This window comes from Excalfactoria chinensis, chromosome 19 (genome assembly GCF_039878825.1).
Source record: "Excalfactoria chinensis isolate bCotChi1 chromosome 19, bCotChi1.hap2, whole genome shotgun sequence".
Classification (NCBI taxonomy): Eukaryota; Metazoa; Chordata; class Aves; order Galliformes; family Phasianidae; genus Excalfactoria; species Excalfactoria chinensis.
In genome coordinates, this window is record NC_092843.1 from 4952538 (window position 1) to 4971941 (window position 19404).

Consider the following 19404-nt stretch of genomic DNA (forward strand, 5'->3'; position numbering starts at 1 on the left):
CCACAAGACTTTGTAATTATCTGTACATATGTAGTTAACAAATTGACCTAGTTTCTGTATTTTTTAAGTTTTTTTGTACTAAGATTTATAGATGACGGTCTGTGCCAGCTAGCAGAAAGCTACTGTAATTGCCAGTCGTAGTGCAGCATGCATCCAGTCCCTGAGCTTGTCCAGGTGACGCTGTATAAGGAATTGTGCTTCTGTATTGCTGGGGGGAGCCGCGGGTCCCCGTGCCCCCTCCCTCTGTGCCATGTGCCACGGGGTGGGCAGCCTGGTGGCTCTGGGGGCTGAGCTCAGCGGGTTCCGTTTCTGTGCTGTGGTTTTAATGCCGTCTGATGATACTTTGGGGTTGGTTTTCTCTCTTCTTTTTTTTTCCCAGCCTCTGTAGAAACGATGCCGTTTTTTTTTCCCCCTCTTTTCTCGGTGCTTTTGTCTTGAAGCCCATCTAAACCTACTGGAGAAAAAAGAAAAAAAAAAGAAAAAAAAAAGGAAAAAAATGGGGAAAAAAAAAAAAAAAGAATTTGATTGGAGATCATTGCCTGCTTTTAGCTCCAGGATCACGCATTTCTATGGCAACTCGCAGCTCAGCGCAGCTGGGCAGCACCCCGCTGTATTGCGGCAGAGCTGAGCCCGGAGCCCGGAGCGGTGCTGAGCATCCCAGGAGGCCGCAGGCAAAGGGCTGCGGGGTGCAGGTGAGGCTGTGCTCCAGGGCCGGGTGCCCTTGGTCTGTGGGGATGGAGCTTTTTGAGGGGTGGGCACCTCGTGTGTGGGTATGGCGAGCAAACCGCCTGCATCCTTCCTGCCCACCCCTCGCAGCCCTTCTCCTTGCTTGCTTGGAACGGGAGCCTTGTTCCCTGCCTAGAAACAGCCGAAACATGGGGAAGGGGGGGGGGGGGGGGGGGGGGGGGGGAGGGCGAGGATATGGGGGAGGGAGGGGAAAGGGGGGGGGGCAGCCCTGATGTAAATAATTAACGTGACAAAGTGAAGTGTGTATAAGAGAAAGGAAACGGCCCTTTGGTGTGAGCGGCCGAGGAGGTGGCTGGGCCGGCGCTGACCCCGCAGGCAGCAGCGTTGGCTGTGAGCAGCCCTTGGTGTTGTGTGGGAGCGGGTAGCGGTGGCTGTGTGATGGGGTAGGAGGTGCTGTGTCAGGTGTGTATAGTGTACATTTTACCAAATAGCTTGCTTGTATCGTGGAGATTTTAAAAGACAAAACTTGAGAATTCTAGCCTAACTATTAACACGACTTTAACATCGGTTACCCCGCTGGGTTCAGAGCCTCTTGAATGTATCTTCCTTTTTGTAACCTAAAGGACCTATTCTTCTACCAGTCAGCCAGACATCCTATTTATACTTTGAATCCTAGAGATTCCTTGCCATTCGTTTCCATTCTTTCCAGCCTGTTCCTGGGTTTGGCTTTTAATTTCGGTCTGTTTGGGGGGGTTTGGTTGTGTTTCCTTTTGCACAAGCAATGAACTTTTCACTCCGCTATTTCCCAACCTGTTTTCCACCCTCCTTTTCCTCTCCTCCACCCCCGTTGTTTTATCCCTTCCACCACCCGTGTGGGTTTTTCTGGGCCGGGATGCAGCGTGGTGGGGGAGGAGGGGGGCGGCTCACTCACCCTTTATGCTGGTCGACTTCAAACCAAACCCAAAGGCTTCACTTGCTGGTTGCTTTCAAAAGAGAGATCAAATCGAACACAACATACACAGGTAACCTTATCAGTGCGACGGGAGGAGGGAAGCGCACACCTGGAGGGGCTCAAGCTGCAGGGCCGTGGCTGCTTCCCCCCCCCCCCTCCTCCTCCTCCTCCTCCTCTCCCGGGACCCCCACCAGGAGCTCACTCAGCCCCCCCCCCCCCCCTTCTTTGTGTGGGGTTTCCTCTGGGTCCAAGCAGAGCCCGGCTGCTGCGGGGTCACGGCGGAGAGCCCAGCCCTGGTGGCTTCGTGCCGCAGGTGGAGCACACACATCTCTGCTGCTCTGCTCTGAACACTGGGCTGAGGTTTCCAGGCCCTCACCCACGGCCGTGGGCTGGGAAGGATCCGGATGGGAACCCGACTCCTGCCTGCTTCCATGGCTGGGAGCACCAGCTGCTATGAGTGAACCTACAGGTGTGCGTTTTCCTTCTGATAGGAAATGCCACGAGCGCGATCTGGTAAGGCTCAATGTACAGTATATTGTCAGTATTCTGGTATTCTTCTGGTTCAGCATACATTATAGCTCATATATAACCTGTATTAATTGTATAGATTGTGCATTTAAAGCTGTTACCAAGTTGTCAGAAAATAAGAGAAGAGAAAAAGGAAAAAAAAAATAATAATAAAAATAAAAATAAAAATAAAAAAAACAAGGTCATATGTAATATTTTGTTTGTAAGTATCCTTTGTATCATAGCAAAGGAAATGTTAAAAAGAAAAAAAAATCAACTGTAATAAAGTAATTTTAGTACACGGAGTGTCGGCCTGTGTCCATTGGGGGGGGACACACCACTGTGGCTCCTCATGGGGTTGGGGTCCCTGCAGCATCCTGCAGCCATCCCGGCTGCCATGGCAACGGGTTGCAGCCTGCTTTGCTCTGTTGCCGTGACAGCGGCGGGTTGCAGTGGGGATTGGGAAATGGGGGCAGGATGGAGGTGCTCCATCCCTGTTCTATCCGCCCTCTGAAGCCCCCGCCCCCCATTACAGAAGGCGCTGCAGGGGGGGGCCTGCAATGCTATGGAGGGGGGAGCGTGGGGTGATGTTTCCTAATGGAGGCCACAGCCCAGCAGGGATTGCAGTAGCCCAGCCCCCAGCCTGACATTCATTAACCAGCACGTTCTGCTCTCTCAGCACAGCCAGCCGTCCCCACGCTGCGCTCCAAGTGCAGAGCAGCCCCTCGCGCCCCGAGCCTTCCTCTGCCCCATCACCATCCCCCCCCAGGCTGCCAGGCCCGCAGCCAGCAGGTCCGGGCCGAGGGGACACGATGTGATGGAGGCGGGGGCCGTGCAACGCTCACATCTTTATTGATACAAATGTACAAGGACACATCTTACAGGAGGAGCGCGGCGCGGGGCAGGACGCCCGGGAGGGGAGAAAAGGGGGAAGGCCTCCAGGCATCCCCTGTCCAGTGTAATGCTGCGGGCGGCCCTGGGGGAGCGCGGCCGCGGGGGGGAAAGGGGGGAAGGAGAACGCGGCCACCCCAGCAGGACGGCACACGCTGCGTACAGGGTAAGTCAGGAGCGGGCTCGGGCTGCTGCTGTACAGGGGCAGCTCCCCAGGGCCGAGCACCAGCTCTGCTGCCGCAGCCACCCGCGCTCAGCCCAAACCAGAGGGAGGACACGGAGAGCGGAGCCCGCGTGTCGGAGCTCACTGCTTCTTCTCGCGGGTGGTGATGGTGACCAGCTGCTTGGCCGCCTTGGCGATGTCGTAGGCGCACTGGATGACCTGCTGTGTCAGCAGCTGGTAGTCCACGGCTGCGCCCGGCTCCGGCGGCACGGTTTTGCGGCACTCGCTCTGCAGCCGGTAGGCGCTGGCGTTGAGCAGGCGCAGGGAGCTCCGCACCGTCTCCAGCGCCGGTTTCTGCGTGGGAACAGTATTAGGGCATGGATTCAGGGCGATGGGAGCCCGGCGGGGCCACCCCCAACCCCTACCTTGGGGAAGAGCGATGCCATCTCCGTCACCGCTGAGTGGATCTTCTCCGAGCACGGCACGAAGCTGCAGGACAACAGAGGGCTGAGCGACGCGGGGCACAACATCACCCGGCCCCACGCTCACACCGCAGCCCTACCTGTCGTGCTTGGACTCCTGCGCAGCCCTCAGCAGCTCCTGGATGTTCTTGGTGACCTGCTCGGTTTTCAGGATGACGTCCTCCGTGCTGGGCAGCCCAGGGTCCAGCTCCCCGTCCAGCGGGTCCAGCTCGTGTGGGAAGTCCTCATCCTTGCTCAGCTCCACGAAGCGCTTCCCCTCCACGCTGTGGGGACACATGGGTCACTGCCAGCTCCGTGTCCCCCAGCGACCCCCATCCCCATCACTCACCCCAGCAGGATCTCGCCCGTCTGTGTGTTATCATAGTCGCTGTCGGTGCCGCTGCCGTGCCGGTCCAGTTTGCTCTGTAGGGCAGAGCCGCAGCATTACGCCCTGCCTGGCCCCATACCCATACGGGAATAAGGTCCCCCTACCCCACTGACCCCACCCCTTCCCCCCCCAGTACATCACCATGTGCCGGGCACCGTCGGGTGGGCAGGAGAGCAGCGGGGAGGACGGGGGAAAGGGCATGGAGGAGACCGACGGACCTTTCCGCATCTGGAGGGGGAAGAGAGGAGGGAAAAAGAGGCACTGAGTGGGGGGGGCACAGAGCTGAGCCCGGTGACATGCAGGGGAGGACGAGCACAGGGGACACCACCACCCTGCGTGCAGGGAAGTCCCCTGGCTGCCGGCCCCACTGTGGGTTCCCCTGCACTGCAGGGATGGGGGATGTCCCAGGAGCTTGGGAGGCTGACAGCCCCCCCCATGCCATGAAGGAGCTGCCCCCGCTGTGGCCCCCTTACCCGGTACACGCTGGCCGGGATGTGCATGGAGTACAGAGCTTCATCCTCCACCTCCTGCGACACACAGAAGAGTAAAGCCCCGCTGCCCCAGCTCGGCATCACCTGCAGCTACCCTGAGACCCCTCCCCAGAATAACCCATCCCAACGTAGCCCACCCCAAAGCCCACCCCGTACTCACGCCGCCTCCAAAGGGCTGCAGCCGGGTCACCAGCTCCTCCACCGGCTGCCCAAAGGGTTTCAGCACCGAGCCCGGCTCGTACATGGAGAAGGCCTGGCGGTCACGGCGGTGCAGGGGGGCCGTGCTGGGGGGGTGCCCGTGCTCGGGGCGCTCACTGGGGGCTGGGCTGGGGTGTGGGGGCACCGCCTGCTGCCGGATCTGTGTGTTCTCTGATTGCAGCTTGTGGATCTGCGGCAGGGCAGGAGCAGTAAGCAGGGTGGGGAGGAATGGGGAAAAAATGGGGTTCCTGGAGGGGGGTCTGGCACACACCTCGCGCTGCAGCCGGCGCAGCTCATCGCTCAGGCTGTTGTTCACCTTCATCAGCTGCTGCACTTTGGCCTCGGAAGCAGCCAGGGCTTTCTTCACCTCCAGGTACTCCTGCAGCGTGATGGGGCCGTCCGACAGGTCGGAGGAGTCCATGCTCTGTGCAGGGAGAGGGGCTCAGCACCAGGAGCCGGGAGGGGGGTGGGTCTGGGTGGGGAGGGGGCTGCGGCCCACCCGTGCGCGGTTGTTGCGGGAGGCGTTTCGCAGCAGCTCCTGGTCCGTGTCCTCGTCGGAGGCGACGCTGTCGTAGTCGTGCTGGTCGTCCACGTCACTCTGGCTCCTCAGTGAATAGTCGAGGGTGTCTGCGGGGCCAGGGGGGGCTCAGCTGGGGGTGGGCGATGTTCCCACCCTGCCTTACTCCCACCCCATCTGCCCCCATTCTCACCCGTGGGGCTGAGTGGGCTCTTTCCCTGCTGCCGGCGCTTGGCTTCCCCCAGGATATCGATGAGCAGAGTGGCAAACTCGCGGGCGTTGAACCTGGCCAACTTCTGCCGGCCCTGCGATGGCGGGGGGGATAAAAGCAGTGAGGGGGGGGTCTGAGCGTGAGGGGGGGTCTGAGCAGCGCGCCGGGCTCACCTGGTTGCGGGTGGCCGAGTACTCGGGGTTGACAGGGAGGAAGGGGACGGCGCTGCGCTCGGTCACCAACGTGCTGTGGTTCTGCGTTGTCAGCCACACTGTGGGCAGGGGGAGTGTCAGGGGGGCACCCAACCCTATGGGCCGGGGTCCTGGAGGTGCTGTTTCCCCCCCCAGCAGGCTGCGGGGCCGGCAGGACGCAGGCGCGGGCGCAGGGCCAGCGTGCAGGGCTGGGAGCAGAGCCCAGGAGGGCTGGAGGGAGTGACCTCCCCCAGCCCCACAGTCTGCCCTGGGGGGGGTCTCTGCACAGCTGTGACCCCCAGACCCCTTCTGGGTGCCCCCAGCTGAGCGAAGGGTAAAACTCGGCGTGCCCAATCCTACAGACCCACCATGGAAAAGGGCTGCCCCCCTCCACCCTGACCCATAGGACGGGGTGTACCCACAAGGCTCATCCCCAGCCCCCGGGTGAGTCCCGGCACCCACCTCCAGCACCCGGCACCGCGATCCGGCACCGCAGCCCCTCGCTGAAGGAAACGGCCCCCAGCCCCGGCCGAGGAATGAGGAAGGAGGGGCCTGCGGTGCGGATCGGATCGGGGGGAGCGCCGGGCTCTGCTCCTCCCTGCGCCGGGACGGCCGCCAGCACCCAGCCGGGGGGGGGACGGGACACCCAGCAGCCACCCCCAGCCCCGCTCACCCGCGTCATTCTCGCGCCGATCCACCTCGTCGTACACATCCATGGCCAGCTCCTCAAACAGGCGGTTGCTGAGCTGTGGTAGGAGGGGGGAAGCATCAAGCTGGGGGCGAGGGAAGGGGGGAACACAAAGAGCTGAGCTCCCCCCACCCCTCCCAGCCCCTCCCAGCCCCACGCTCACCGCTTGCAGCTTCTTCTTGGCCGCCTTGGCCAGCTCAGACAGGTCCAGGCTGCGGGGTACGTGAGATGGGGGGGACACAAAGTTGGGGTTATTCCCGTTCTGCCCCCTCCCAAACGTTCCCCAGATGTGCCCCGCGTGCCCCAGGCTCGGTGGCTTTGGCAGGAATGGGTCCAGGGGTGGCACAGGGTGAGTAAAACCCCCCCCTCCCGGCTGCCCCCTGCAGGCTGCGCTGAGCACCCACAGCCCATCCCGGCGGCACGGGGGGGTCCCCGGTGCGAGCGCCGAGCGGACAATACCTCTGTGCCATGCACTTGGGGCGCACCCTGCGCTCCGGAGGCAGCAGTGGAGGGAAGAACAGGATAAAGGAGGACGTTAAACCGTGTGTGTGGCCCCCCCCAGCACACACACATACACACATATATACATACACACATATACATGCACACACAGCCCCCCCACACGCACACTCCATGTGATGTTCCAGCGGTGGTCGCAGGTGTGGGGTCCCCCCCTCGGCCCAGTGGGGACACCAGGGGGGACACTGGCTGTGGCACAGCTGTGAGCACGGGGCACTCACCTGTCTGCCATCTGCGGGATGATGTAGTGCCCGTTCTTGTGGTCTGCACAGAGATAAGGGGCGGTGAGATCAGCCCCCCCGACCCCTCCTAACCCCCCCATACCGTGCGATGGGGGCAGCACTCACCCGGCTTCCTGCCGCACAGGTAGAAGGCCAGACGGTCGGTCAGCTCATACTGGCACTCCACCAGCCGCTCTGCCAGCTCGTGCTGGGCCGCCTGCCTACGGGGCACGGCCGGGGTGACACCAACCCTGGGCTGGCCTCGTCCCCCCCATCCCAACACGACCCCCCCAGCACCCCAACGCTCTCACCTGGCGTAGTCGATGGGTGTCCTCCCGTTGACGTCGGGTGCACCGGGGTCAGCGCCGTACACCACCAGCAGCTCAGCCTGCAGGATCTGCCCTGCCTTGGCAGCCACGTGCAGCGGAGTGGTGCCCTTCTCCTGTAGGTGCAGCCACCATCAGTGCCACGGTGACAACACCACGGCCCCCCCGGGCTGTGTGTTCCCCCCCAGAGCTCACCGGGTGGAAGAAGTTGGCCTGAGCCCCCAGTGAGAGCAGCCGCAGGCACGTCTCCAGGTTGCCCGTCCGCACGCTGGAGTGCAATTGCTGCAGGGGGAGAGGCTGCAGTCAGTGCCAGGAGTGATGCCGGCACCGAGGGGGGGGTCCCTGTCATGCCGTGCCCCCACCTTGCTGAGGTCCTTGGCGGTGACGCCGTCATCATCCCGGCACGGCAGCTTGTGCACGAAGGCCAGCATCTGGTACTTGGCGCGGATGAACTCCGACTTGGTGGGGCTGGCAGACACAGGGTGAGGTGGGGGGGGGGACATCCAGCACAGCTCCCCCCCCCTCGCAGCCCCATCCCCACAGCCCACACTTACTGCACTTTGTCCTGGGGATTCGCCTTCCTGCGCCCGCTCTGCACCTGCGCCGGGTCCAGCAGCGAGTGCTCCCAGATGGAGTTGGCCCCATTGCTGGCCAAAGTGTGCACCATCTGTGCGTGGGGGGGGCACGATGAGCCAATGGGACCCCCCCCTCGTCCCCCCCCCCCCGGGTGCACCCACCTGCAGCAGCGTGGCGGGCCAGGGGCTGTGCCGCAGGTGCTTGACGATGGAGATGTGGCGGCCCAGGCTGCGGTGCACGCTGCAGCACTCGTCGCAGATGAGCACACCGCGGTTGATGGAGGCCCAGCCCGGGTCTGCAGGGGGCGTGGGGTGTTATGAAGGGGGGTTGTGGGGGGGGGGGTTCTCCATCCATCACCCGAAATGGGGTTGGGAGTTGTGGGGGGGGGGGGGCGGTGTCACCGTAGCAACATGGCGGTTTCCAGGGTGACGGAGAGGGGCTCAGCCCATCGCCAGGGGAAACCCAAAGGGTTCCCTTAGCAACCAAGGGGGGGGGGCAGGATTTGGCCCCCTCATCAGAAGGGCTGACAGCAGTGGGGGCGATGCCAGCACCATGCAATACACCCCGACGTGCCGAGGCTGTGCCCCAGCATGCTGGGCGCTGCGGGTGTCCCCATACAGGTGGCTGCCTTCCCACCCGCTCAGCCATCACGGACTCAGGGGCTGTGCCCCCCCCAGCAGCCCCACGCCCCCTGCCCGGCCCCGCTCGGCCGCACTGGAGCCCTTTGTGTCCCCAGGAGAACAAAGGGACGTTTGAGCACTGTGCTGGCACCGGCCCCGCTCCGGCCACGGGGGGCCCCACCGTTCTTTGGGGGCAGCTCCCCACAGCCAGCACCCCAATGGGCCCAGGCCCCGCAGCACAAACAGAAGGGATGGGGGACAGATGGGGCGCCACCCCCCCCTCCACGCAGGGTGGGCCATACGGTCCGCAGCGTCCCTCTGCCATAGCAGAGCAGTGCCAGCCCCGGTGCTGCGCTTCTGTAGGGCCTACACAAACACCGCGCCGCCCCACGGGGTGGGAGGGGGGCAGCAGCGCCATCCCTGCACAGCGACCCGTCCCCATCACCCCGTGCGGCGCTTCCTTCCCACCCCCTCCCCAAATCCACCGCTGCCCCACACCAGGCAGCCCCAACCGCCCCGTGTGGGGGGCACAGCCGGCAGCGGCCACAAGGCAGTGTTGGCGTCGTCCCCCCCCCCCCCCAAATCCTGGCAGCACCGCCCGGGCAGATGGCAGCGCTTGGCAGCAGCACCGCCGCATCTGCGCCTCCGCACCGCGGCCCACGGGGCGCTGCCGGGAACAGGATGCTGCGTGCCGGGGGGGGGCACCTCATCTAGCACCTCATACAGCACCTCATACAGCACCTCATACAGCACCCCATACAGCACCCCACAGTGCCACCCCGTCCTCCTCCAGCAGGAATCGGGGCAGCTGAGGGCACGGCAGCACGGGGATACCCCGAAACACGGAGCACGGGGAAAGTCCATCCCTGCGCCGCGGGGGCGATGCTGCTGATGGATACCCAGCACATCCCGACACCGGCTGCTCCCGGCCCCGCAACGTCGGAAGCGGCCTCTGGACTTTATAACTCATTTCCTTTCCATGGCCGCCGGGCGATAAGGGATTGGGAGAAACAGCTTTCCATTTCCCCCGGTAGGAAGCTCGGCACCGCCAACCCGCGGGGAGCGCCGGGTACCCCGTAACAGGGGCTGACCCACAGCATGCGGTGACCCATAGCAGGGGGTGACCCCGCAGCCCCCCGGCACGTGGTCGCCACCCTCCGGGCTCAGAGCCGCTTTCTGGGCTCTCAGTGTTCATTCATCGCCCCCAGAGCAGCAGGGATGGGTTTGGGGGGGTCACAATGTGGGGACGGGGGGGTGGGGGCATATTTAGGGTATGTTCTAGAGATCCTGGGGTGGAGCGGGGATTCCCAGTGCGGGGTGTGAAAGGGGATCCCAGGGGTAAAGTAGGGGGTGCGGGGGGAGGGGTGATGGGGCACATCAAGGGGCTGTAAGGGATCCAACAAGGGACCTGGGGGGCGCCGGGGGGCATATTTAGGGCTCGCTGTAGGGTTCCTGGGTGCAGACCAGGGGCACCAGAGGGCACAGTGCTGGGTGCCGAGGGGTAAAGTAGGGGTACGAAGGGATGGGGAATGGGGTGCATCGAGGGCTGCAGGGGGAACGGGGGGGTTTATTTAGGGCATGTTGTGGGGTTGCTGTGGGCAAAGAGAGAGTCTGCAGGGTATGCAGCATTGGGTGCAGAGGGGAACCCTGGGCTTCCTGGGGTCCCGGCATGGGGTGTAAAGGAAGGGTGGGGGTCACTGGGGTAAATAGGGGGTGTGGGGGGGGAGGGGCACCGGGGAACCGGGGGTGCAAAGCTGGGGGCTCAGAGTGGGGCAATGGGGGTCCAAAGCAAAGGGGGAGGGGGCGTCATCCAGGTGCTGATGCTGGGGGGGGGGGATGGAGGCACACGCACAAGCAAAGCCGCGAACGGCCCCGGGTGGAGGGTGGGGGGGGAGAGAGAAAGAGAGAGAGAGAGACTGAACGCCAACGGGACCCGCGGGGCGGTGCGGGCGCGGCCCTTACCTGCGGCACTGCAGTCCGCGCACACCTCCGCCCGCTGCGCCTTCCGGGACATCCTCAGCGGCGAGGCGGGCCCGGGCCTCTGCGCCAGCGCGGTGCGGGGCCGGGGAAAGGGGGGAGCGGGGGGTCGGGGAGGGGGGAGGGGGCGGCGGGGCCCGGGGCCGCCTCGCCCTCCGTGCCGCCTGCCCTGCCGGCTGCTCGCAGCCCCGGCGGCTCCGCAGGAAGCGGCTCAGGCCCGGCCCCGGCGGAGGAGGGGCACAGCCGCCCCCGCCCCGCGAGCGCCGCCGCCCCGCACCGCCCCGCGCAGCGCAGCGCAGCGCACGGCACGCCCTGAGCGCCGCACCGGCTGCCGGAGGGGGAGCTGCGGCGGGGCGGCACGTTGGGGCGGCTCGGGGCTCGTCCCGGGCAGCTCCACGACCTGGTTCCGGTTCTCGTCCTCGTCCCGGCTCTGCTCGTCCTCCGGTTCTAGTCCCGGTTCTAGTCCGGATCCTGCGCGTCTCCTTGCTCTTGTCCCCATCCCGGTTCTGTTCCTGGGCATTCCCTGTCTCTCAACCTGGTCCTGGTTTTGGGTATCCCCTGTTCCTGGTCTTGGTCCTGGGTTAGTCTTGGACCTTGTCCCGGTCCCGGTCTTGTCCTGGACACCCCCTGGTTCTTGTCCTGATAGTGATCCCGATCCTAGGCATCCTCTGGGCCTGGTTCTGGTTCTGAGTTGGTCACATTCTAGGCATCCATTGGTTCTGGTTTTAGCCTTGGTCCGTGTCCCGTTCCTGGTTCTGACCCGGTCCATGTCCTGGTTCTGGTTCCATGCACTCCCCGGCCCTGCCCCATTCCCAGCCCAGAGTCCCGTCCTGCTCCCACCCGCACCCCCCCAGGCCCCACGTCACCCCGTCCCCCACGATGGCAGAACCCAGCATACTGTGTGTGTAGGGGGGGGTACTGGGGGTGCGCATCTCTGGGCCGTGGGCAGATGGGGTCGGGGGGCGCTCCCTGCCCGGGAGACCCCGATCAGCAGCCCGGGCGGGGGGCACAGCGCCGGCTCACACCGCCACGGCGCTGACCTCACCGCTGCATGGCCGTGACGTCACGGGACAGCGGGACCCGGGGGGGGGGGGTCGGCACGGCCACAGCCCTCCATAGGGGCGGGGAAGGAGCGGGGTGACCCCGAGGGAACCCCATAGGGGCGCTGGGAGGGGTCAGAGTGGGGGGGGGGGGGCAGCCGTGGGGCCCAACCTCGCATTGTTCTCTGTCGGCTGCCGGAAAACACGAGCGGAGGGACGGGGGCGGAAAGGGAAATGGGGCCGGGGGGGGGTCGGCACCCCACGGGCTCATCGCGGGGGTCGCGCTGCGTGCTGAGCGCCCGTGGGTGGGGAGAGCCGAGGGGAGGGGGGGTGGGATAAGAATTCAGGTTGTGCCTTCGGGCGCTGCGGAGCCGTCCCCGAACAGCCCCATACATTGGGGGGGTGCATAGGGCCGGCGGGGGGTGCGGGGAGGAAAAGCAGAAGGAGGAGGAGGAGGAGGAGGAGGAGGAGGAAGGGGCGACGCCGCGCACGGTGACTACAAGTCCCATGAGGCCGGGCGGCGCGGGGGGAAGATGCGGGGGGGGCACCGTCCGGGCGGCTCCCAACAGCCCCCCCCTCCCGCACCGCCCCGCACCGCTCCGCGCCCCGTTCCGCCCCGCCCCGCGCCCCGCTCCGCCCCGCGCCCCGCTCCGCCGCTCCAGCATGCACGGAGGATGCTCGCGTCTTGCTCGGGCAGGAAGGGGCCGGAGGGCAGATACCCGCTGCACTACCTCGTCTGGCACAACCGAGCCCGGGAGCTGGACCGAGAGCTCAGCGCCAAGCAGGTGGGGCGGCGGTGCGGAGCGGTGCGGTTCCGTTCGGTTCGGGCTGATGCAACGCTGCGCGCTGGGCTGCGGCCGGGGCTGGGGCTGGGGAGAGGGATGGGGATGGGGATGGGGATGGGGTCCTCCTGCCGCGGTGGTGCCGATGGGGGTGGGGGTCCCCTCGTGCTCCCCCCAGCGCTGTGACAGCCGTCACCGGAGCGGCAGAGATCCCCCCCCCCATCTCGGATCCCCCCACTCCCAACCCCCCACATCCCTCCCCACGTGCTCCCCTCTCCCTCCTAGGCCTCTGTGCCTCCCCCCCAGCACCAGCACCACCCCCCCCCCCCACCCCCATTCCTCCGGAGGTGGGGTGCAGCCAGCACAGCCACCCCAGCTCCCCACCCTCCGGGGGGGGCACACAAGGCCCTGCTCTGCTGAAGCGCAGCCCCCGGCCCCAGGCAGCCGGGAGGTTCTCTGCAGGGTGGGGGCACTCTCCGTGTGTGCTCCCCCCGCTTCCAGCCTCCATCTCCCCATTGGCGTTGCAATTCAGGTAATTAAAACCCAACCCCGAAGACGCAGGAAACCGCAGGCTCTGAAGGAGGCCATGCCTTCCTTCCCCCCCCCCTCCAGCCACAGTCACTGCCACCTGCCCCCCCCCCGCCACCCCGGGGTGCTGGGGGCCCAGCAGGGTGGGTGTGGGCAGGGGTCTCCTCGTGTTACCATGCTGCCATTGGGATGCAGAGCTGCTCTTGCCACACCCGTCTCCATTGTGGGGCCATCTGGGGGGGGGGGGGAGAGCTGCCTGCCGACATCACCCCCCTGCCCCATCACCACTGTGCTTATGCAGTGTCACTGGGGTCGTTTTTCCCCATTGCAGTGCAGATCGAAGCTGCATGTGGGGTAGTGCAGGTGGGGGGGGGTGATCTCATTGACCCCCCCTGCCCAATGGGGACCATCTTCTGGCCTCCTCACTGCCCTCCATGTCCCTATTGTCAGAGCAATTCCGACCCTGCATGCAGGCAGGGTATGTGGGAGGGTATGGATGCTGCAGGCCTGACCCCAGGGCTGGAGGGGGCTTAGGGGAAGAAGGGGGGCAGCCCAGACTGAGCCCCCCACCTCTACCCAGGGGCATTCAGGGACACAGCGCAGCCCTCTGCATAGCAGAGCATCCCTGGGCTGGATGGGCACTGCTGGGGGCTGCTGTCCTCTGCCCGGGGACACCCATGGGGGGCAGCAGCACCACATGTGCCCCCCCAATATGTGTGGGCCTATAGGGCTGGCAGCCCACAAAGGGCCACGTGTGGGTTATGTTGAATGTCACCACCAGGCGCCAGGCCACGCTTGTCTCCGCCTTGGGGGGCAAAAGGCAGCCAGGCCCCGTGGTGGGGACAGCACGAGGATGTGGCAGCACTAACATGGAGCCCATTGTGCCCAAATGCCCCATGCTGCAGCCTGCCCCATTCCACACCACAGGGACCCCACTGCCCCCAGGGCTGTGCAGGGACAGCAGAGCACGGCACGGCCACCCTGCAAAGCCACGTGTCCCCTGCTGCCATAGGAGCTGGGCTCTGTGCCTGTTCTGAGGTCCCCCACCCTGGGGACAGCCTGTGGGGCTGTGGGTGATCATGCTGCAGCCCCACAAGGCACTGCCACCGCCCCAACCATGTCCCCATCCCCAGTGGTGTCGCAGCCCCAGGATGGATAGCTGTGCCCCCCCCGGGCTCAGAGCTGATGGCAAAAACTGGGTCACGCTGTGTCCCACAGGGTTGGCTCCGATGCTGTGTCCCCAAATCAGTGGCCCTGGTCCCCCCACGGCACTGGGTCAGGGATGCAGCCAGGGAACCCCACAGAGCCTGCAGCACCCTTCCCTCAGCTGGGGGGCAATCGCTTTAATTAGAGTCTTTTCATTAGTGCAATTAAGAAGCAGCAGTCGCCTGGAGAGTGTTGGAGCAGCGTGCGGGCTCCTGGGGAGCTGGAGGGGGAGGTGGGCTGTTAAAGGGAACCTGGGGGTCCCCCATACCCAGTGATCCCTGGGCACACAGCCTCGGGGACACCCAGTGCTGGGGACATCCCAGGCGGTCACTGCCCCACGGGTGCGATGCTGTGCGGGGTGCTGGGCACATTGCTGCCTCGGGGAGAACTCGAGCTGTGTGTGTGTGTGTGTGGGGAGGGGGGGAATTCCTGGTGCCTGGGTCCCTGCCAACCCCCGGGCTTGGCACAAACAGCCCCAGCGCGGCTCCCCGGGGCCGGGGATGCTCACAGCAGCCGCTCCGCTCACGCAGCACCACCCGCCCCCGGCTGCTGCTCCGCGGGGAACACGTGCACCGGCGTCGCCCGCCGTGCCGCGGTGGGGGCTGCCGGCAGCTGCTGCCTGGCAACTGGGCCACAGCCCCCCCCGGAGCCACAGAAGTGGGGGCTTTCCCCCCGGCTTGCGGCTGTGTCGGGTGGAGATGCGGCTGTGGGAGGGCATGGCAAGAGAGTTCTGGATAGCCCGCCTTCCCCTGAGCTTTGCTGCCCCCCACCAGGCCGACATCGAGCAGCTGGACCCCCGAGGACGCACCCCGCTGCACCTGGCCACCACGCTGGGCCACCTGGAGTGCGCCCGGGTGCTGCTGAAGCATGGAGCTGATGTGGGCAAGGAGAACCGCAGCGGCTGGACAGGTGAGCATGGCCTCCAGTGCAGACAACCTGCTCCTCAAGGGGAGCACGCGTTGCTCTGTGCCGTGCTGTACTGTGCCATGCTGCATCCCACTGCGCCATCACATACCGTGCTGCACCACACCATGATGGATCCCACTGTGCCATCCCATACCGTGCTGCACCACGTCATGTTGCAGCGCCTTGTGCCACTCCATGCCCTGTTGTGCCATATTGAATCACACCATGCTATGCCATGCCATGCTGTGCCCCACTGTGCCGTGCCGTGCTGCTCTGCACCGTGCTGTGTCACCTGCAGTGCTCCAGGAGGCCGTGAGTACCCGTGACCTGGAGTTGGTGCAGCTGGTCCTGCGCTACCGCGACTACCAGAGAGCCATCAAGCGCCTGGCTGGGATCCCCATCCTGCTGGAGAAGCTGCGCAAGGTACCCGGGGCTGGGGGAGCCCTCGGGGTTGGGGGGCATCACTGCTGGGCTCCTGCTCACCACGCTGCTCTTGGCAGGCCCAGGACTTCTACGTGGAGATGAAGTGGGAGTTCACCAGCTGGGGTAAGCTCGGGCAGAGTGGGAGCTTCCCAGCCTGCTTGCAGCCCACTGTGAGGCACAGGGTGTCCCCATCCTCATCTGGGCTATCGCCATCTCCTCCCAGTGCCGCTGGTGTCCAAGATCTGCCCCAGTGACACATACAAGGTGTGGAAGAGTGGCCAGAACCTGCGGGTGGACACCACGCTGCTGGGCTTTGACCATATGACCTGGCAGCGGGGCAACCGCAGCTTTGTCTTCAGGGGACAAGGTGAGGAGGGGGCTGGGGGACGCGGTGGAGGCACCACAGCTGTCCCTGTGCTGAACGTCCCCTCCCCACAGACACCAGCGCAGTGGTGATGGAGATCGACCATGACCGGAGAGTGGTCTACTCGGAGACACTGGCCCTGGCTGGCCATGACCAGGAGGTGCTGCTGGCTGCTGTGCAGCCCACAGAGGAGCAGGTGATGGGTCGGCTCACAGCCCCCGTCGTCACCACCCAGCTTGACACCAAGAACATCGCCTTCGAGAGGTGGGCAGGGACATTGCTGGTCAACCCTTTGCTCACATCTCTGGCTGTCCAAGTGGGAATACCCCATGCCATCTCATCCTACGACATCTTATCCCAACCCATCCCATCCCAACCAATCCCATGCCATCCTACCTCATTCCATCCAACCATTTCAACCCAACTCCATCCCATCCCTCCCTGACAGCACCCCGTGTCGCCCCCAGGAACAAATCTGGGATTCTGGGTTGGAGGAGCGAGAAGACAGAGATGGTGAATGGGTATGAGGCCAAGGTGAGGGGCAGGGGGCTGAGCTGGGATGGGACGAGCACAGCTGGTTTTTGGGGAACATCCACCTTTGACATTCCCCCTGCTTGGACAGGTCTACGGCGCGTCCAACGTGGAGCTGATCACACGGACGCGGACGGAGCACCTCTCGGACCAGCACAAGGGCAAGAGCAAAGGTAGCGTGTGGGGCAGTGGTGGGCACAGCGCTGCAGCGCTCGGCCTCACACCCCCTCTTACAGGCAGTAAGACCCCTCTGCAGTCCTTCCTGGGCATCGCCGAGCAGCACGTGGGGCCCAACAATGGGGTGAGTGTGCGTGGGGGGCTCCCCATGGCTGTGCCACCCCCACTGCTGTGCCGCCATCACCACACCGCGCTGTCCCCGCAGACGCTGATCACGCAGACACTGAGCCACGCCAACCCCACCGCCATCACCCCTGAGGAGTACTTCAACCCCAACTTCGAGCTGGGCAACAGGGACATGGGGCGGCCCATGGAGCTCACCACCAAGACGCAGAAGTGAGGGGGGCAAGCAGGGAGGAGGGGAACCCAACGACACCGTGCTGCCATCGCGGGGCTCCCGGGGCCCCCATCCTGGCGCCTGTCCCCCCCCCCACAGGTTCAAGGCGAAGCTGTGGCTGTGCGAGGACCACCCGCTGTCCCTCTGTGAGCAGGTGGCCCCCATCATCGACCTGATGGCCATCAGCAACGCGCTCTTCGCCAAGCTGCGCGACTTCATCACCCTGCGCCTCCCGCCCGGCTTCCCCGTCAAGATTGGTATGGGAGGAGGGGGTGGAACAGGGAGGGCACCTTTTGCCACCAGCACAGCCCAGTGGGGCACACAGCCAGCATCCCTCTCCACTCCTTATTATTTGTTTTTGTTTTAAATACGGGCAGAAATCCCCATCTTCCACATCCTCAATGCCCGCATCACCTTTGGGAACCTCAACGGGTGCGACGAGCCCGTCAGCTCTCTGCGCAACAGCCCCAGCAGTGAAGCCCCCTCACCCAGCAGCGACTCCTCCAGTGTCAGCAGCTCCAGCTCCCTGAGTACATGGCGGGGCGAGGGGATGAGGTGGGTTGGGGGCACGCAGGCATTGGGGTGCCCAGTCACACCTGTCTCCCCGCAGCGTCCTGCCGAGCGTGCGAGATGGACCCGGCGCTCTTCGAGGTGCCGCGGGGGTACAGCGTGGTGGGCACCCACCAGGATGCTCTGAGGGAGGATGAGGACGATTTGCTGCAGTTTGCCATCCAGCAGAGCCTGCTGGAAGCAGGCAGCGAGTACGACCAGGTGGGCACCGTGGGGAGAGCCCCTCCTCATCCTCCTCATCCTCCTCTTTCCTCACCCAACAGTCTCAGCCTCATCTTCCTTGGCCTCATCCAACTTTATCCTTCTCCTTCTCATCCAGCATGCCCAGCCTCATCCCCCTCATCCAACATTTTTCTCACCCAATACCCTTATCTTCCTCTTTCTCATCCTCCTCATCCAACATCCTTCTCATTCTTCTGAGCCATTTTCCACCTCCTCCTAAACCCTCCGTCTCCTCATCCAACCTTTTCCTCATCCTTCTGATCCTCATTCAGCATCTTGGTTCTTCTCAATGTCACCCAACATTGTTCTCATCCAACAGCCTCATATTTTCCATCTTCATCCTTCTCATCCTCATCCAACCACCTCTTCACCCCTGCTGTCATCAGGATCCCATGAGGACCATCCCATCCCACCACTCCACACTTGCTCCGTTCCCCCATGGGCCGCACTGGGACCATATTTTACTCCCCTCTCTGACCCCTCCTCTCCTCCCCTTTCCCCCAGGTCACCATTTGGGAAGCGCTGACCAACAGCAAGCCAGGCACCCACCCCATGTCACACGAGGGACGCCGGGGAGACAGGTTGGTAAGGTCCGGGGGTGTGGGAGCGGGTCCCATCCCCACTGGTCCCCCTGGGGCTCCGGGCTGAGGCTGTGCCGTGCCCCCCTAGGACTCCCCAGCACACGGCAGCCCCCAGACCCCCCTCCAGCCCGGCGCCGGGGGGCGGGGGGGGGCCCAGCACGCTGTTTCCCAGCTACGCGGAGCAGCTGCGCTTGGCCATGGCGCTGTCGGCACGGGAGCAGGAGGAGGCCGAGCGGCGGACGCGGCAGGAGGAAGAGGAGCTGCAGCGCATCCTGCAGCTCTCCCTGATGGAGAAGTGACCCCCCGCCCCTGCTGAGCCCCCCTACCCCGACTAGGGGCCTGGGGATGTGTGTATGGGGCACAGAGGGGTGCGTGGGGGAACGGCCCGTGCAGAGGACAAATAGGGAGGGCGACGGCGGTGGCCCCATAGCTGGGGCAGGGGTGAGTGCTGGGGGGCACTGGGGGTGGCAGGGAACAGGGGGTGTATCCTGCATGCTGCCCCCCCTACCTGACCCCAGGGAGGCGGGGGGGCACACTCTTCCCCAGCCATGGGGACACCATGAGAGCCATGGGGCTCTGCCCCCCCTTGGCCCCACTGCCCAGGCGCTACCAAGTGCACTTACCCGGGAGCTGCTCTGCCTGCCAACAGGGGGGGCTCGGCCCCACTGCACCCCACAGCCCATGTGGGGCTCCATGGCCTCCCCCCAAGCCAAGGGGGCAACAAAGGGGGGGCCCACAAAGGGATGCCCGGTGTCACCCCCTCACCCTGTGCTCGCACCCTCCCTGCCCTGCTCGGATGCCCCCCCCAACCATGGCAGCGCCGCACCCTCTCATCCCAGGCACTGCCCCCCACCACTGGTAAAACCTTACATCAAATGGTGCTAAACCCTGGGTCCCCACCTCCCCACCCCGGGCTGTTCCTTCTTTGCACACGGGGGGGACTGCGGGGTCGCCCCCAAAGGGACTTTTCATAGCGGCACCCCTCCCCCCCCTCCATCCATGCACCCCACAAGTGACGTCTGGGCCAGGGCTGGGGGGAGCCCAAGCAGCTCCAACTGTGGCCAACACCAATAAATGCTCTGAGAGGAGCCTCTCCATGCCTGGTGTGTGTGTGGGGGTGGGCAGGGCTTCCCCACAGCAGCCCCACATCCCT

The 19404-nt window shown here is 64.8% G+C and overlaps 2 protein-coding genes across 5 annotated transcripts; one reads left to right on the forward strand and one right to left on the reverse strand.

Moving 5' to 3' along the window:
* Positions 1 to 2974: 2974 nt before the first annotated feature.
* Positions 2975 to 10749, reverse strand: GIT1 (GIT ArfGAP 1). 2 transcript variants are annotated; one of them, XM_072353394.1, is made up of 22 exons: positions 10570 to 10735; positions 8149 to 8282; positions 7966 to 8078; positions 7774 to 7879; positions 7607 to 7693; positions 7397 to 7527; positions 7212 to 7306; positions 7086 to 7128; positions 6805 to 6831; positions 6509 to 6557; positions 6331 to 6403; positions 5640 to 5737; positions 5449 to 5560; positions 5238 to 5365; positions 5010 to 5162; positions 4701 to 4928; positions 4523 to 4576; positions 4191 to 4277; positions 4011 to 4084; positions 3763 to 3945; positions 3626 to 3689; positions 2975 to 3554 (listed from the first exon to the last, which is right to left on the reverse strand). In XM_072353394.1, the coding sequence occupies exons 1-22, from the start codon at positions 10619 to 10621 to the stop codon at positions 3342 to 3344; spliced, it is 2304 nt and encodes a 767-aa protein (XP_072209495.1). In that variant the 5' UTR covers positions 10622 to 10735; the 3' UTR covers positions 2975 to 3341. The 2 variants fall into 2 exon arrangements, with proteins under 2 accessions (XP_072209495.1, XP_072209494.1); XM_072353393.1 differs by lacking the exon at positions 6805 to 6831 and having other exon boundaries at positions 10570 to 10749.
* Positions 10750 to 12193: 1444 nt separating this feature from the next.
* ANKRD13B (ankyrin repeat domain 13B) lies at positions 12194 to 19334 on the forward strand. 3 transcript variants are annotated; one of them, XM_072353395.1, is made up of 15 exons: positions 12194 to 12409; positions 14914 to 15049; positions 15345 to 15469; positions 15547 to 15592; positions 15693 to 15836; positions 15908 to 16097; positions 16301 to 16367; positions 16456 to 16537; positions 16601 to 16665; positions 16747 to 16877; positions 16978 to 17135; positions 17256 to 17408; positions 17489 to 17649; positions 18175 to 18251; positions 18340 to 19334. In XM_072353395.1, the coding sequence occupies exons 1-15, from the start codon at positions 12299 to 12301 to the stop codon at positions 18548 to 18550; spliced, it is 1857 nt and encodes a 618-aa protein (XP_072209496.1). In that variant the 5' UTR covers positions 12194 to 12298; the 3' UTR covers positions 18551 to 19334. The 3 variants fall into 3 exon arrangements, with proteins under 3 accessions (XP_072209496.1, XP_072209497.1, XP_072209498.1); XM_072353397.1 differs by having other exon boundaries at positions 12215 to 12409; positions 18175 to 18255; XM_072353396.1 differs by having other exon boundaries at positions 12212 to 12409; positions 16456 to 16665; positions 18175 to 18255.
* The last annotated feature ends 70 nt before the right edge of the window (positions 19335 to 19404 follow it).